The 19,062-nt window shown below is 32.8% G+C and overlaps 1 protein-coding gene across 4 annotated transcripts in view; it reads right to left on the reverse strand.

The window, feature by feature from the left end:
* Positions 1–19,062, reverse strand: part of CNOT6L (CCR4-NOT transcription complex subunit 6 like) — a 103,972-nt gene that overhangs the window by 40,119 nt on the left and 44,791 nt on the right. For all 4 annotated transcript variants that reach the window (XM_057726630.1, XM_057726629.1, XM_057726627.1 and 1 more), the window contains exons 4-5: positions 18,015–18,100; positions 6,333–6,422 (exon numbers count right to left, since the gene is read on the reverse strand). In XM_057726630.1, the coding sequence (XP_057582613.1) occupies positions 6,333–6,422; positions 18,015–18,100 (176 nt within the window). The remainder of the gene's footprint in view (positions 1–6,332; positions 6,423–18,014; positions 18,101–19,062) is intronic.

The following is a 19,062-nucleotide window of genomic DNA, read 5'->3' on the forward strand; positions in this document are numbered from 1 at the left end:
AAGACACCATTACCAACAGACTGTGATAAGTATATATATTGTGATATCTAACATAACCACTAAGAAAACTATACAAGATACTCTGAAACAGCATAAATAAAACAAGATGAAATCCTAAAACATGTTTAAGTAACCCACAAGAAAGCAAAAAAAGATAAATGAAGAAGAAACAAAGAAAAAAAACAGAATACAAGTACTAAAATGGCTGATTCAAGTTCTACATATCAATAATCATTTTAAATGTAAATGGTCTAATAAATACACAAATTAAATGAGTGGAACCTTGGCAGAGTAGGGGAAAAAAAACATGACATTTAAGTCAACTGTACACTAATACAAGAAACTCACTTCAAATACAACAACATAGAAACTTAAGAGTATGTAAACATTAAACCAAAAAGCAGAGTGGTTATAGTAATATCAGATAAAGAAGACTTAAGAGCAAAGAAGATACTAGGAACAAAGAAGGTTATTACACAATAATAAAAAGATAAATTCATCAAGAAGATGTAACAATCCTAAACATGTATATATCAAACAACACAACTTCAAAATACATGAAGCAAGACTGACAAAGCTGAAAGGAGAAACAGACAAACCCACAATTACGGTTGGCAATGTCAGCACTATAATGTCAACATTTGGTAAGACTACTAGATAGAAAGTTACGAAAAATACAGAAGAATTAAACACCACCAGCAACCAGCATGATCTAATTTACATTATGTATAGACTACTGCACCCAACAAACTGCAGATTATATACTTTTTTCAAGCACTCATGGAACATTCACCAAGATACACAATAAAACAAACCTCAAGAAATTTTAAAGAATTGAAATAATACAGACTGTTTTCCAACTGGTCCCAAACTGGAATCAACAAAAAATAACACACAACAGGAAATTAAATAACATATTTCTAAATAATCCATGAGTCACAGAGGAAGACTCAGAGGAAATTAAAAAAAATACACTGAACTGAATGAAAATGAAAATACAACATATCAAAATGTATGGAATGCAGCTAAAGTAGTTCTGAGAGGGAAATAATATAGTGTATATAGCACTACACCCTTACATTGAAAATGAGGAAAGATTTCAAATCGACAATCTAAATTGTTACTTCGAACAAGAAAAGAACAAGGGACCTCCCTCACGGAGCAGTGGTTAAGACTCTGCACTCCCAAAGCAGGGGGCCCAGGTTAGATCCCTGGTCAGGGAACTAGATCCCACATGCATGCTGCAACTAAGAGTTCTCATGCCACAACTAAGGAGCACGCCTGCCACAACTAAAGAGCCAGCGAGCTGCAACTAAGGAGCCTGCCTGCTGCAACTAAAACCCAGCATAATCAGTCTCATTTAAAAAAAAACCTTAAAAAAAAAAAACCTTTTAAAAAAAAAGAAAAAGAACAAAATAAACCCAAAATAAGAAGACAGAAGAAACCACTAAGATAAAGGGATACAGAAAGGTTTAACACAGAAGAAACAGAAAAAGATACACAGTACAAATTCTAACCAAAATAGAACTCATGCAGCTATATTTTTTCATGTAGCTACATTAATATGAAAATAATAATAACAGCATAATGATAAAAGTTTCAAATAACCAGAAAGATGAAATACATTAAAATACATCCTCAATATATGTAATTAAAAGTTGTAAAAAGAAATAAACAAATCTACAAAGCAGGAGATTTTAACATAGCTCTATTAGTAATGAATAAAAACAAAGTAATCATTAAATATACATAAAACACTCAAACAATTAACAAACTTCAATATACATAGAATGCTGTACCAAACAACTACAGAATGCACAACATTCTTTTTTAAGTACATATTTAACATTTACAAAAAGTAATTAAGCATGTGCTGGGTGATACGTAATACATTTTTAGAATTTATATCAATCAGAGTACGTTCTTTGACCACAATGGAATTAAACTAGCAATCAATGACCAAGAAAACTAGGGGAAAAATACCCTAAAAACTAAAAAAAACACTTCTAAATGACTCATCAGTCAATGAAGAAATGAGAGCTTTGAGAAAATATGCTGAACTAAATAATGAAAATTATACAAAATTAAAACTTGCAGCATGCAGCTAAAAGTCATGTTTAGAGAGACTTTTTTTTAAGCTCTTTATTGGAATATAATTGCTTTACACTCGTGTACCAGTTTTTGAGGTACACCAAAGTGAATCAGCTGTATTTATATGCATATCCCCATATCCCCACCCTCCCATGCCTCCTCCCCACCCTCCCCATCCCGGCCCTCCAAGGCATCACCCATCATCGAGTTGATCTCCCTTTGTTATACAGCAACTTCCCACTAGCTATCTATTTTACAGTTGGTAGCATATATCTCTATGCTACTCTTAGAGAGAGATAATGAATACATCAGAGGAAAAAGAAAGTCTAAAAGTGAATGATTTAGGTGCTATAAAAAGTTAGAAAAAAAAAAACAGCAAATGAAACCCAAAGAAAGCAGAAGGAAAAAAATAAAGATAAGAAATTACTGATAGTGGGGGAAAAAATATATGATAGAGATGACCAACAAAGCTAAAAACTGGTTCTTTTTGTCAAAGAAAATATCGATAAATCACTGGACAAGACTATTCATGAAATAAATAGAGGCAACACAACTAATATCTGGAATGGAAAACAGACATCACTATATATTAAATGGACATTAAGACATCATAAAAAGATATTTTAAACAACTGTATGTCAATAAACTTGAAGATTTAGATAAAATATGCAAATTACCAAAAAAACAAAAACTTTCAGAAACTGATAGACAAATGTAAAATCAGAAGAGTATTATACTTACTAAAGAAATTAAATCAGTAATTGAAATTTCCTACAAAGAAACCCCAGGCTCAGTTGTATTCTACCAAATACTTAAGAAAGAAAGAATAACAATCTTAAACTCTTCCAATAAGAGAAAATGAGGAAATAATCCTCAATAACTTTCACGAGGCCAGTATAACCTTTATATCAAAACTTGACAAGAAAAAATTACTGGCCAGTCTCACTCACACACAAAAAAAATCCTAAGTAAAATATCAGCAAATGGAAACAGGGATATATAAAAAAATAATACAATATTACAACCTACTTGGGCTTATTCCAGGAATACAAAGGTGGTAATACGAAAAACCATCAATCCAATTACCAAATTAAAAGAATAAAAGACAAAAATTATATACTCAATAGAAAAAAAGCATTTGATAAAACTCAACATTTATTCACATTAAAAAGAGAGAGTAACACAGACATATATATACTACCAACTGTATAATAGTCAGTGGGAAGTTGTTGTATAACAAAGGGAGTCCAACTCGAGGATGGAAGATGCCTTTGAGGACTGGGGCGGGGAGGGTGGGGGGGGCTTGGGGGGGGCGTCAAGGAAGGGAGGGAAGATGGGGATATGTGTATAAAAACGGATGATTGAACCTGGTGTACCCCCCCCCAAAAAAAATAAATAAATAAATAAATAAATAAATAAAATAAATAAATAAATAAAAAAAAATAAGACTCTCCTAGCAAACTAGGAACAGAAGAAAATCCTTAATCTGATTAAACTATCAATATAAAAACTACAGTGAACATCATACTTAACTGTAAATTATTAAAAGCTAATCAATTATGAAATTAGACAATGATGCCCATCATCACCACCTTTAGTTAGCATTTTACTGGTGGTCTTAGCAAGTGCAATAAAGCAAGAAAAAGAATAAAAGATATAAAAACTAGAAAAATAATAATAAAAGTATCATTTGCAAATGATACAACTGCATAAACTGACATTAAAACACACTGGGGGACTTCCTAGGTAACGCAGTGGTTAAGAATCCACCTGCCAATGCAGGGGACACGGGTTCAATCCCTGCTCCAGGAAGACCCCACGTGTGTAGAGCAACTACGCCTGTGGGCCACAATTATTGAGCCTGTGCTTTAGAGCCCGTGAGCCACAACTATTGAGCCCATGTGCTGCAACTACTGAAGCCCATGCTCCACAACAAGAGAAGCCACAGCAATGAGGAGATCGCGCACCACAACAAAGAGCAGCCCCCACTCACCACAACTAAAAAAAAAGCCCACTCACAGCAAAAGGACCCAACACAGTCAATAAAATAAATAAATAAATTTAAAAAGACTATATAAAAGCATCAAAAAAGTCAATACCTAGAATAAATGTAATATAAATGCACAAGACCAACAGACAGAAACCTAAAACTATATAATGACATAAATTAGAGAAGGCACAATAAATGAAAGAATATTCTACACTGTTATATTAGAAAGCCCAGTGTTGTAAACATGTCAGTTCTTTCCAAAGCAATCTACAGCTGACCCTTGAATAAACGGGGGTTAGGGGCCCTGACTCCTGTCAAAAATTCACATAGAATCTTACAGTCAGCCCCTTCATATCCGCTGTTCCACATCCACAGATTGAACCAAACGTGGATCCTACAGTACTATTCATTGAAAAAGAGTCTGCATAAAAGTGGACCCATGCAGTTCAAACCTGTGTTGTTCAAGGGTCAACTGTATCCCCAGTCAAAATCCTACTCTTGGGGGAGGGGAGCAATTTGAAAAGCTGGGTTTCCAACAATTTTAATGAAAATACAAGGCAAAAGAAGCATGGGGCCAAAATTAGCCAAGACTTTATAATCTAATCAAGAGGGAAGACTTACTCTACTGGATCTCAATTTTTATAAAGCTATCAGAATTAACAACAACGTTATATTGCCATAAAGACTAGTGGAAGAGAACAGAAAATAGAGAATCTAGAAATAGATCCACACAAACTGATGATTCATGACAAATATGGCCCCAAAAAACAGTAATGAAAGGGAAGTCTTTTCAATAAATGGCTAAGGGTTAATTTAATATACATGTGGAAAAACTGACTCCTGAGTTATACAAACATTAATTCTGGGAAGACTATAGCTCTAAGTGTTGCAAAGTAAAAAATGGAGTTTTTAGATAATAACACAGGAGAATACATTCATGCGCTTGAGGTAGAGAAAAATTCTTAAAATGGACACAAAAGCAGCACCACACTAGAATGATCAATAAAGCAGAGTATGTTAAATTTTTTTCTGTTCTCAAGAGACAAATTAAGAGAGTGAAAAAGCAACAAGAGCACCAGAAAAGGTGTATTTGCAACATATGTATCAACAAACAGCTTATATCTTAAAACAGGTGAAAAACTCCTTAAAAATTATATATCCACACCACACGTGCCATACATCTGGGTCAACAGGCTATATCCATACACACAAGAGACAATTTTAAAACAAGAAGGAAATAACATATACATGCTTTGTATACAACTTAATTAAATAGCCACATATTCTTCATTTCTTACTAAAAGGACTTTCTAATAAGTTTGTTATCTCACTCCCATCAGTCCAGCCAAAAAAATTTTAAATAACATTAATTTGATTTCACCTTATTGTAAATCTTACTCATTTTTAAAAAAATTTCATATGTAGATGGGTGTCTCCTATGATATAATTAAAAAGAGTACTGCCAAAATATTGTGATCATGGCCTCTATGCTGGAATCTAGATTTCTCTAGCTCTGTTTCAGGATTCTGTATTTTAGCAAGCCATTATTCCAAGAAAAATATCTGAATTCAGTAGCATCTCCATTCTTTTAACTGTATTCTGAGTGCTTAAACAACAAAAAAGTTTTAAGTCAAATACTTAATACCCTTCTTATATTAAAAATTTTTCATTTGGAATATAACTATTTTGATCAGATAAGTATGGTGTTCTTAATTAAAACCCTGCTTTCAAAATTTCCACAAATGTGTCGTGAATCAAACACATTTCATTCATGAAAAATGTGCACCATGTGTGGGTTCCAAGTAACCTGCATCAAATTCAAACAACTGATATTTATGTATCTTTGTGATTAAGAGCAAGACAATCTTGGGTTCACAGCTCTGGCATTAATCAGCTGTGTACTTAGGTAAATTACTTTTTTCTCTGAATCTCAGAATTTGCATCTGTATAGCACCAGTAAAAATTCCTACCTCCTAGGTTCCTAAAAAGATCTGACAAGATAATGTAACTAATGCGCCTAACATAAAGCACTCAGTATGCAAAAAGAAGGATGTCCCACTACCATGGGATATACTAATGCCAGGAACTTCGATCCTATATGCAGTTATAAAAATGGTCAGATGGCTCCAAAAAAAATGTTTAAAAATAATGATAACAACTAAAAGAAATGGTCAGAAGCTCTTAAGACACATGTGATATATTAGCTAACAGTAATATCTGTAGAGTTTACTGCTTTATCATTAATATTTACCTGCAAGATTGTCAAGCATGAAGTTCAGTAGCTTTCGGGTTCCATCTGGGTCCTGGTATAAATTGAGAATATCCTGTGATAAAGGATTGCCTAAAGAAGAGGAGAAAAATAAAATCTGTGAGAGTTACAAAGTAAAATTCACTTAGGAAAATTAGTATTTTGTTTTATAGTGTAATTTGTTTTGTCTTGTAAAACCATAATTTGGGTGTGTCAAAATCATATATATACATACATACATACACACATATATATATTAATCATGGTCAGTCCTGAAGTAACAGCACAAGTTGGCACCTTGAAGTAACCCTATAGGTTCTACATTTATCTTTGAAGGTAATATTCTAACTGAAAGAAAAACAGCCTTCTATGAGAAAGAATGAGTGATATCATAAAAAAGGAGGGTCTTCCTAGTTAGAATATTTATACTACACATGGAGAAAAGGAAGATATTTCAAGTTAAAAAAAGAAAAACTGTCATTACTAAGATGAGTTAATGAAATGCAGAGGGAAATAAGAATTTTTTAACGGCAGTGATCAGGGGTATCTGAATACTGAGTATAGACTTATCAAATTTCAAAAAACAAGCTACTGTTAACAGTCCATATATTCTCATAAAAAATAAAGGCAGTATTTGTTAAGACAAGCGTGCAAAAATAGTCTAGCAAACAGATTTGAAAAAACAAAAATTGTGGAACTTCCAGAAATGACGGTTCTAACTATTAAAACAAAATCTTCAATGCAACACACACCAACCAGAGTAGCTAAAATTAAAAACACTGACCAATGAAGTGGTTAGAAAGAATGTGGAGTACCTGGAACTCTCAGAAGTTGCTGGTGTAAATGTAAAATAGTACAACTATGGTGAAAATTGGTTAGCAGCTTCCAACTGACTTGAAAGTAGGAAAAGGAAACTTGCTGGGTTGATGGACATGTTCTAAATCTTGAGCTAGGCATTGGTTACACAGGTGTATACTTTTGTCAAAATTAGTCAAGCAGCATACTTAAGTATTTGGGTATTTTACTGTATGTAATTATAACAATAAAATACTAGGATGAAAAACCATGAATGAGTTAGGCAGTAGATGACATACAGCTGAAAATAAAACAAGTGAACAGGAAAACTATATTCAAAGAAATTACCCAGGATGCATCACTAAGCATCAAAAAGATGTAAAGTATGAGACAATAAAAATATGGGAGTTAGAACAAGAAATCTTAATACATGTTAAACTGGAGCTCTAGAAAGACAGAACAGTGCTTGGTTTCTGGTCCAACACGTAAAGAGATTGGAAGCTGTCACTCCCACCTCCACAACTGAGGTCATAGGACAAACTGCTGTCCTAAACACAAGCAGGCAGATCAGAGAAAGCCTAGTGGGAGCAGAAGCCCACAGCTGGAACTAGTATTAGGTGGAACACTTTAAATTGTAACTGACAAATTGCTGGAGGCTCAGAAATTAGCTTCAAAGTGAAAAACTAGAGTGGATCCAATCTCAGGGGCCCCCATACTTTCCTGAGTTTTACTCCCCGGAGTCCTTCTGGGTTCTCACTATAAAGACTGGAGAAAAATCCCCTTGTGCTTCTGGCAGGGGAGAGGGAAAGTAATGTTTTTAATAAATTCTGCCCACAAGGGAAACCATTCTACCAAACCATAACCAAGTGGGGTTTTACCAAAGCCAAGCCAACCCAATATTTCTCTTATCCCACTCCAGCCCCCTCTCTAGCCTGTTATGTGCCGGGAGTGAGGATACCCAACTCAGGCTCACCAACAGACTGACACCTAATGATAGGACTAGAGGACTCTCCCTCTTCTTCCACACCTCATAACATCAATAGAGCTCCTCTATAACAGAGGATTAGAGCTCAAAGAACTGCAAGCCTCAGATCCCAGTTAAAGGGTGTCGGGAAAACCCAAGGACAACACAGGAGACAAAAACAAGGACACGAGAGGAAATTTTAAATTTTGACACACAGCTGGAATAAGTAGTAAACACATTCTAACTCCTAGCCAGAAGGAGATGAGAGAGAGAAGAGAAATGAGAGAGGCAATATTCAAAAAGAAAAAGGTTACAAACTTTCAAAAGCTAACTTATCAAAAATTGAATAAACTGATGCAAGAAGCACAATGTATACAAATAAGTTTATGAAAACTTTCATTTTTACCTTGTACTGCAAAGCAGAGAATGCCAATGGCAAACAGAAGCCTTTAAAACCAGTTGGGAAAAAGGACTAATTACTTCTAAAGAAAAAAGTATGAGAATGCCAACAAAATTCATTAGCAACAACAGAATAGTACAGTAATAGTAACAACAGAGTAGAATAATATCTCTAGAGTTGCAAGATAGTATTTGAGACTTTAATACTCCTCTACCAGTCACCAATATAAAAAGTAATCAATAAAGATGAAGAAGACCGAAATGACACTGTCAAACAACTAACTGTTATCTATATAAAATTCTACTCAAAATCAGGAAAATATACATTCTTTTCCAGTACACATGAATATTCGCCAAGAGAGATCATACTCTGGGCCAGGAAACAAACTATAACATATTTAAATGAAATTAAATCATGCAAAGCATACTATCTGACCATAACAAAACTAGAAATCAACAACAGACAGACATCTGGAAAAATCCCGAAGCACTTTGAAATTAAACCTCATATAATCCATGTGCCAAAGAAGAAGTTGCAAGGGAATTTTTTAATGTTTTAACTGAATTAAAGTGAGAAAACATTATCAAAATTTGTAGGATACACCTAAATCAGTGTTTAGAGGAAAATTTATAGCATCAAATGCTTGAATTAGAGAAGAAAAATCTAAAATCAGTGACCTAACTTCCATATTAAGAATTTAAAAAAAGAAGACCAAACGTACCCTCAAAGACCCAAAAGGAAGGAACTAAGAAAGAGCCAAAACCTATAAAATCTAAAACAGAAAAACAACAGATTACTACTGAACCCAAAAAGATGGTACTTTGAAAGAGGCAGTAAAACCTCTCTTTGACCAGGACAAAAAGACACAAACTATAAACATCAGGAATGAAAGAGGGATCAGCCCCTGAGACATTAAAAGGATAGAGAATATTAAAAAATATTCATTAATATTTATTTTAAGAAATATTTAAAAATATTTATTAAAAAATATTTCAACTTAAAAGAAATGAAAAAGTTCCTTGAAAGACAGAAACTATCAACCTTAAAATGAAATGGACAGAAAGCTCAGCAAAAATGGCTGAGTAGATTTCCAAAATTTTGCCCTCCGCAAAAGCAGTATCAAAAACCAAAAAAGCTAGTAAAAATTGCAAACTCAACTATTTCAGAACTCTGGAAATTAACTAAATGATTACAGCAACCCAAGGAGCATTTATTCAAGAAAAAAAGACAGTGATTTGTAGAGTTTTAACCTTCTTCTGTTCCCTCATTGCCAGAGCAGTTTGGCAGCCACTGGAGCAACCAAAACTGAGCTGGAGCATTCTCAAAGCCTCATTCCCAAACACTACTCATTACCTGACCTGTGTGGTGATTCCTCAACTCTTGCATAGTGTTAAAAGACTTCTTCCTGGAGGTAGGGAGTAAATTATCACTGGCAAATGTTTCAAATTTGTAGGTGCCTGAAGTAATGGAAAGAGTTGGGGGAAACAACAGACTAACCAAAAAGCTTAACTTGGGAATAAGTTGGCAATACGTGCTCTGAAAAGCTCTGACATATTCCTGGGATTCTAGGTCATATGTACATGGAAGCCTACACACATGCTTAGGAAAGACCTAAAAACAGCCTAAGCTCTCACCTCTGTCTGACCTTGAGGCTATGCAATGAAGGAAGTGAAGGACAAGGCAGAGTTATAAACTTCCTGGCTGAGTAATGAAGGTGAGACCCAAAACACATACCGAGCCACTTGGTCAGGAGCAGGAGACTTACTAGTTACAGGCATTTAAGTAAACCTCTGTCCAAGCATTAAACGACCATAAACTGAAGAAATACCGCAATGGCTACACATAATAAAGCATACCAAATTTACAGAATTAGTTCTGAAAAGTCACTAAAGCAACAAACAACAAATACAACAAGCAGCAACAACCCTGGGAAGGGGAGAGAGTCTAATTTCAAAGCTGCCACATTATTTTAAATGTCCAGTTCTTAACAACAACAAAAAAACTATGAACCACACAAAGAAACAAGAGAGTATGTCCCATACACAGGGAAAAGAGCTATCAATAAAAACTGTTCATAAAGAACAGTACAATAAAAATTGTACCCAAGGACTTAATAGAAAAGACTTTGAAAATCCACTATTTTAATACGCTTAAAGAGCTGAAGAAAATAATGTCTAAAGAATTAAAACAAGGTATGAGAATGATATCTCAACAAATAGAGAATTTCAAAAAGAAACAGACATTATAAAAAGGAACCAAATAGGAATCATAAAACAAAACAAAAAAATCACTAGAAGGGCTCAAGAGCAGTACTGGACAGGTAGAAGAAAAGATCTATGACCCTGAAAAGAGGTTAGCTGAAGCTACACAGTCTGAGGAAAAGAAAAAAGAATGCAGAAAAATTAACAGAGCTCAGGTATCTATCAGACAAGTATACCAACATATGCATAATGGGAGTCCCAAATGAGGAGAGAAAAGAACAGGAAAACAAATGTAAAGAAATGATGGTCAAAAAAGATCCTAAATTTAATGAAAAGCATTAACAGAAGAAGCTCAATAAACTCCATGTAAAATAAAATGTAAGACAGATCCGCTCCTGGACAAATTATAAAAAAAACTGTGAAGTCACAGACAAAAGAGAATCTTGAAAGAAAGAAGTGACTCATGGTGCACAGATCCTCAAAATAAGATTAATAGCTGATTTCTCATCAGAAATCATGGAGGCCAAAAGGCAGCAGAATAATACAGTCAAAGTACTGAAAGGGGGGAAAAAACTATCAACCAAGAGTTCTATACCCAGCAAAAATATCCTTCAAAAATAGAGAGGATAATAAGACATTTCCAAATAAACAAACACTGAGTTTCCCACTAGCAGCCCAACCCTACAGGGAATACTAAAGCAATTCCTCTAGCTAAAATGAAAGGACACAGAGCAGTAACTTGAATCCATATGAAAATTAAGAGTACCAGTAAAGGTACTCTACATAGTATATATAAAAGACAGTATAAACGTAATTTTTGTTTTTAATTTTCTCCTGATTTGAGATAATTGCATACAGCAATAATTACAAATCTATGTTGATGGACACACATGTAAAAAGATGATATTTGTAATGATAACAGCATAAAAGAGAAGTGAATGGAGCTAAAGATGCAAAGTTCTTTTCTATTTTTAAAATTAAATTGCTATTAATCTAAACTAGATTGCTGTAAAATAAAGATGTTAATTGTGATCCTCAGGGTAACCACTAAGAAAATAACTCAAAATAACATAGTAAAAGAAACAAGGGAATTAAACTGGTACACTCAAAAATATCCATTTAGAAGAAAAGGCATTAATTGAAAAACAGTGGAACTAAAAGGACATAACACATCCAGAAAACAAATAGCAAAATGACTGACATGAATCTTACTTTATCAGCAAATACATTAAATGTAAGTGGATTAAACTCTGATTAAAAAGCAGAGATTTAACAGAATGAATAATTAAACATGATTCATTATATGCTGTCCAGAAGAAACATACTATAGATCAAAGACATAAATAGACTGAATGTAAAAGAACAGAAAAAGGTACACCATCCAAACAGTAACCAAAAGAGCTGAAGTGGCTATACTAAGACAGGGATAAACTCAATGTCTTATATCAATGAAAAAAACTGAATTAGTAGTAAAAAAAACTTTCCAACAAAGAAAATTCCAGGCCCATGTAGTTTTTAGTGGAAAATTCTACCAATAATGTAAGAAAGTAATAATACAAACACTTCAAGAAAAAAGATGTATAACACTTTCCAAATCATTTTACAAAGTCAGTAGTATCCTGGTATCAAGCCAGACAAAAATATTGTAAAAAAAAAAAAATACTACAGAATGTCTTACAATCATAAATATATAAATCTTCAACAAAATACTACCAAATCAAATCCAACAATATATAAAAACAGAACATCATGGCCAAGGGGTATGTATTTAAGATGGGAATAGAAGGTGAGTTCTATCTATGGATAAAAGTCTGACTATTATTGAAAAACCACCAATGTAATTCAGCATATGAACATAATAAAGAAGAAAAGTTATGATCATTTCAACAGTTGCAGAGAAGTATTTGACCAAATTCAACTTGCATCAATGAAGAAAATTCTCAGCAAAAGTGAAGTAATAGAAGGGAAATTTATTTAATCCAAAAAAGCATCTAACAAAAAACTTGTAGTTGATATAATTCATGGTGAAAGACCAAGCACTTTCTCCCTAAAATTGAGAACAGGGCAAGGATTTGCACTGTCATCACTTTTATTTAATATTGTCCTTGCCAGTGTGATAAGGCAAAAAACAAGGAAAGGAAGAAATGAAAAGACAAATTTTTGGCAAGACTATAAATTTATTTGGCAATTTTTGACATCCCATGATTTTGATATGAAATATCCTCATTGTTTTGGCCTAAGTATTATTACTATAGGTTATCATATCTTCTTTGACTCATCAGTTATTTGAAATTTCCATGCATGTGTAGTTTTAAATTTACCTTTTTTATTGTTAACTTTAAACTTAATTGCGTTATAGGCAGTTAAGGTAGCCTGTATGAATCAGTTCTTTTACCTTTGTTGATTCTTGCTTTATGGCCTAGTATGTGATCAGTTTTTATAAATGTTTTACTGCATCGGAAGAGTATTGTTTCTCTAATTGTTAGGTACAGGTCTGTATATTTCTCTATTAGATCAAATTTGTTAATTATGTTCCTCGGATTTTCTGTATCTTTATAAATTTTTGACCGTTTGCTCTTTTAATAATTAAGGTATATATGGTAAAATTTCCATTTAAATGCTGGATTTATTCATTTCCCCCTGTAGTTCAGTCAGCTTTTGCTTATAGCCTTTGAGATTATCTTATTAGGTATACCAACTATGCCTATACATTGCTATACTTTCTGGTAAATTGAACCTGATATTAGGGCATGAGCCTCTTGTTAGGGTTTTCATCTTATAGTCTTTGTTGTCTAATATTATAGCTATGTAAGTTTTCTTTTGGTTAATGTCTGTCTAATACATCTTTTCTCATTTGTTTACTTTCAACCTTTCTGTGTACTTATGTTTAGGTGTGTCTCTTACAAAAAGAGAGTGGTGACTTTGCTGATCAGTGGGAAAAGGGAAAACTATTCACTAAATGTTGTTGAGACAACCGGTTATTCACAAGGAAAAAACAAAATTAGATCACTCGCAAAATTAGATCCCTCATACGGTATTAAGAAATCTGCTCCAAGTAAATGAAAGAATCAACTATGAAGAGCAAAACTTTACTTTACAACATTTAGGACATAACACAGAAAAACTTTCTGACTGGGGTAGGGCAGGATTTCTTTAATAAAACATAAGATGCACTCATCATAAAAGAAAAGACTTTTAAATTCAACCACAATAAAAACATCAAATCTATTCATGAAACGATACCAACAAAGAAAACAAAAAGAAAAGCCACAGAGTGGAAGACACTTATAATACAAAACAGACAAAAGTTAAGAACTCCAAGTGAAAATGAGCAAAAGATATCAATAGCAATTTCAGAGAATAAACGTGGCCAATACATATAAGAAAAGATTCTCAATTTTATTAGCAATTAGGAAAATTTAGAGTACAACTAGAAACTGCTTCATACTTAATAATAGGCAAAACTTTAAAAATCTGACAATACTAAGTCAACTGCTGGGAAGAAGACAGAAAAATGGCAACTATATTACTTTTGGGAGTATATTTTAGTACAGCTACTTTGTAAAATATTATGGCATTACCTAATAAAGCTAAGAATGTATAAGCTTCTTTCTACAACCCAACAGTTCAATTCCTAGGAATTCTATCAGGAGATGTACAAAAATGTTCATGGCTACACTGCTTATAGTAGTCAAAAAAGGTGGAAACTATCTACAGTAGAATGAATAAATTACAGCATATTCATATAACAGAATAAAACACAGCAATGAAACAGATGAACTACAATTACATGCATGCATGAACATGGCTGAATCATAAAAATATAAAGTCAAATAAAACCAAGTCATAGAAAATTACATTCAATAGGATTCCATTTATATAAAGGTTAAAACATCCTTAACAGATACATATATAACCTGAGTATCTGACATATAGTATGTGTTCACCAATACCTGTTGGATGACCGAAAACAAAAGCAAAGTGATAACTAACAAAATTCAGGACAATAATAACCTCTGGGAGAAGGGATGAAGATGTAATCAAGAAAAGGCACACAGGAAACTTAAATGATACAGGGGATATACACCAACAGGGTCTGACTGTGCCTATTTCCCAATAATCTCATCAACAGGTATTATATCAATTTTTTGGAATTCATCCAATCTGAGAGGTAAAAATTAAGTAAAGTTTCAATTTGCATTGTTATTATTATGTATAATAATCAACTTTCTATTTTTAGAGCCATTTGTAAATCCTCTTATATGAATTATTACTATGCTCTCTAATAGACTGCCTTTTACTTATTGACTTCCAGAAACTCATTACATAATAGAGAAGAAAGTACTTTGCTCCTATATGAGTGACAATTGGATTTTTTAAATGCATTTTTTAAAAGGGTACTTTGTTGTACAGCAGAAAATGGCAGAACATTGTAAAGCAAGTATACTCCAATAAAGATCTGAGAAAAAGAAAATAAGAAAAAAAAAATAGAAAAAAAAAAGATCTGAGGGGAAGAAAAGGTATTGACAATGTTAGATAATGGGTGTGTAGTTATTTATCTTATTTTCTTTAAAATGTTACTCTTCTTATGATATAGTTCATGAACTAAAAAGTTTACATAGTAGAAGAATCTTCAACTGCCATGGTACACTTTATTTTAAGGCAGATATGTAATTCTTAGGAGAAAGCTAGAAATCTTCACAATTATTGAAGTTCTAAAGATTTTATTATTTGGGGACATCAATGTTTAATGCCTGAGAACAACTCTTTAGCCCATATGTCGGAGAAAGTACTGCTTTATCCCTTAGGACGTGAATTCTAAATTATTTAAAAATAACTGTATGGGAACTGCTTTCACTTAACCTTTTCTTCCATAAAACTAATACAGTTTGGATTTTTCTTTCAAGTGACTTAAAAGAACATTTCCAACTTACCGGACTGGCCATATTTGTAGTTTTTAAATTGGCCTTCTTATCCTAACTCTTCAAATACCCTACCCACCACACATACTCCTCAAGTCTCAAAATAGAATTTCTAAAAATTAACTTGTTGAGCCAGGATGATCAAATTCATTATCAAAATTTCAGCATCTATGTTTCAGAGGAAGACAGGAAATGGAAGAAAGGCATTCCTTTTTCTAGTTTCAAGACAAAATGGAATCTCAGAGGCAATCCATTTTCATTGTTTCTTTTAAATATATCACAGTGCTATTTTAAATGCTCCATTCTACTCCCTCCCCGATTTTCTGGACTCAAAGTACCACTATGCAGTTATTAAAAATGATTAAGAAATTATTTCAAGTTTTACTTTCCTAAGAATATAAAGCTACCATTCATTAGGGACATTTTATTCCTTCAATTCCTTCATAAAATCAATCCTGTTTTTACCATCTTAAGGTTTTCAAAGAAGGCTGGGAGGGCTCTGGTTTTCTTTCATTTCTAAAAGGTCTTTGCTCTTCTGTACTGATCATCTGAACATAAAATAGCACTGCCAGAAAAACAGATTCTCACAGAAGAGGAAAGGGCTGTATGTAGGTATTTATATTGAATTTAAACTGAAGTTTTATGAAAAGGAATTTATCCATAGGCACGGACAAAGCTAAGTTACAGCTGGTAAAGCAGAGCCGGTGCCTGATTTGAAAGTTTAAAGAGAGATTTTAACAAATGTGAATCATCAGTAGACAAAAGGACACTAGAATCAACATCTAACCAAAGATAGTAGTTTGGAAGACTAACATTTTAACTAGTAAAACAGAATGAAGGACCAAGGAGATAACAGATATCCAGAATGATTAATTCAGTTGATACTAGGTATAAATTTTCTGAGAACATGTCTCTGTATGAGATAACATGGACTAGAGTTATGAAACAGTAAGACAGATAATGTTTGCTTTTCCAGGAATGTTATGTGGTATAAAGAATAAGTCCAACTGGGTTCAACAGCAAATTACTCATTTGCCATTGACGTGCTCTCCATCAATATTAGGAAGAGGAAAACAGCTGTTCTGATTAATGTTGAAAGTAAGAAATAATGGCTATCCTTGGAGACAAAAAATATATAATTTATTATAATCAGTATGAAAGTGTGAATTCCATATTTCATGAAATCTAAGATTATAAAAAATGATAACCATTCCACACTTTTTAATAGAAAGGAACAGACCTGCCCCCACTCCAGCTCTAGCTGGATGGCTGTTTCAACTATATGTATAAGAATAAGATTTAGCATACAGAGAATACGGTGAAATGTCCCAACAGTTAAATTTCAAATGCCTTGGGTTAATCCTCAAGAAAATATTTCAGATAAAATGTATCCCCCCTGTATGTCTACTTCATACATGATAAAAAAGTATCGGTAAATTCCAACAAAGAAACCAAAATCACAAGAGTTAGACCATTCATATAATTATCCAATTTACAAAGGGTTATCTGATAAGGAAGCCTAACGCCACTTTTGTCATTTCAACAAATACAGTTAGCAATCTTACCACTCTTATTCAAGCTTATTTCTTAATGCTCCATTATATGACTTAAGCAAACGCAAACAGAATATGTTCATGAGACTCAGTAGTCTTTGAAGAAGGAAAATAAAACATGAAACTGTATACTTTATAAGGTCTGATTAATGTTCACTGCTCATTAGCATAGAAAATGTTTAACACCAATACAGTAAATCTGTATTTATTCCTCTGCATTCAATATAAATCCTTCTTCCTATGCTATTCTGTAAGAGAAAAATACACAAATCTCAGTATTTATGTGATTTGAGTATGACTTTCATCCCAAACTGAGATGATTATCATCAGAGGAACATGCATTTTGGATTAATACATTTTATTTACAATAACTACACTTATTAGCTATAGCTCATTTTTATTGTAATGTTTTCCCTATTATAAATACATAATATGTCAATGCTGTCTTATCTACTACTCTGTCAAAACCAGACATTCTGGCTGAGGTTAAAATTTATTATGTTACATCATGGTTTTTAAATTTTTTTTAAATGGGAAAAAAACTAGTGTTAAGTGTTAATTTATCTCCTCCAAGAAATTTCAGAGGCTCACAGAAAATTAAAAGTAAAACAATAAAACAAAACAAAACAAAAAACAACGCAATTTCCCCCATACAAGTCTGTTAAAATGATGGCAGCTTGTTGAAATCCTAAAGCTCAATTTGATACAGAACTACTTTTCTTTCAAGAGGAATGTATAGTTACATTCTAAAAATTATACCAAAACCTGACCTAATTGTAACCAAAATGGGTTTTAAAAGGCTAAGAAATGCTATGTTAATGCTATCATTTTTTAAAAAAAAATCACTCACCTTTCAAACCTAGAGTTTGTAGCTGGAAGAGCCGACCAAGTTCATAAGGCAAAACCCGTAACAGATTGTTATTTAAAAGCAATTCCCTGTTTAAAAAAAATACTGCTTCAGTTTAATATATCAAACTTTATTAATACCTACAATTGTTGTTCTTAACCTGCCTTCTAACATACCATGAGTGGTATCTACAGGGCATATTTCTCTACATTCATCCAAAAATGTTGTAACTGTCACAATTATTAAGTGTTTCTATGATTTACTCATTCTCTAGCACAGATTAAAGTTAAAGGTATAGGCATTGCATATCATTCTCAGGCTAAATACACTCCCTTTTCTCTCTCACCCAAAATGCCTCTCAGATGCAAATCAGAGTGACAGATATTTTATATATCTAAAGACAGCCTCGAAGCTAGTCACATTCATAGGAAAGAGTACTTTTTTTAAAATAAACTTCAGGATTTAACTATAGTAGCCAGTTACCTGTATCAATTTTTATAACATTACAACTATAATCACTTCAAAATACAATGATACAACTGACACAGAATATAAACATTAAAAATAAAGCATAGGATAACATAAATATTGTGAAATTTGGGACAGACTATAAAAGAAATAAACAGCCCTTGTTATTAATTAATGACTAAAAGGTATAAAATAAATGACTAAAAAGTAGAAGCAAACAATAAAAACATACAAGGGGACAGTGAAGAACAAGATTTTTAAATGGCATTTAAATATTTAATTTTAAACATGTGATAGCAATTTTTTAACATTACTACTCAGCAGATAAGATAGAAAAGCAATCCTTGTTTTCATTGGGAACATTTATACAATGTCTCAGGATTCCTATGAAATTTTCTCCTATAAAGAAATTCTTAAAGAATCCTAAAAGACTAGAAATAAATCCATTTATTATCAGGTTTTAAGATTTCCTTAAGGAGTTGTAATATATAAGTATACCTTGCCTTATAAAATAGATATGTTCCTAAAAGCTTTAGTTATAAGTAAATCGTATTTTCCCAAATATTTCTGATTAGTCTAGACT

The sequence above is a fragment of the Hippopotamus amphibius genome, chromosome 3, assembly GCF_030028045.1.
Source record: "Hippopotamus amphibius kiboko isolate mHipAmp2 chromosome 3, mHipAmp2.hap2, whole genome shotgun sequence".
Classification (NCBI taxonomy): domain Eukaryota; kingdom Metazoa; phylum Chordata; class Mammalia; order Artiodactyla; family Hippopotamidae; genus Hippopotamus; species Hippopotamus amphibius.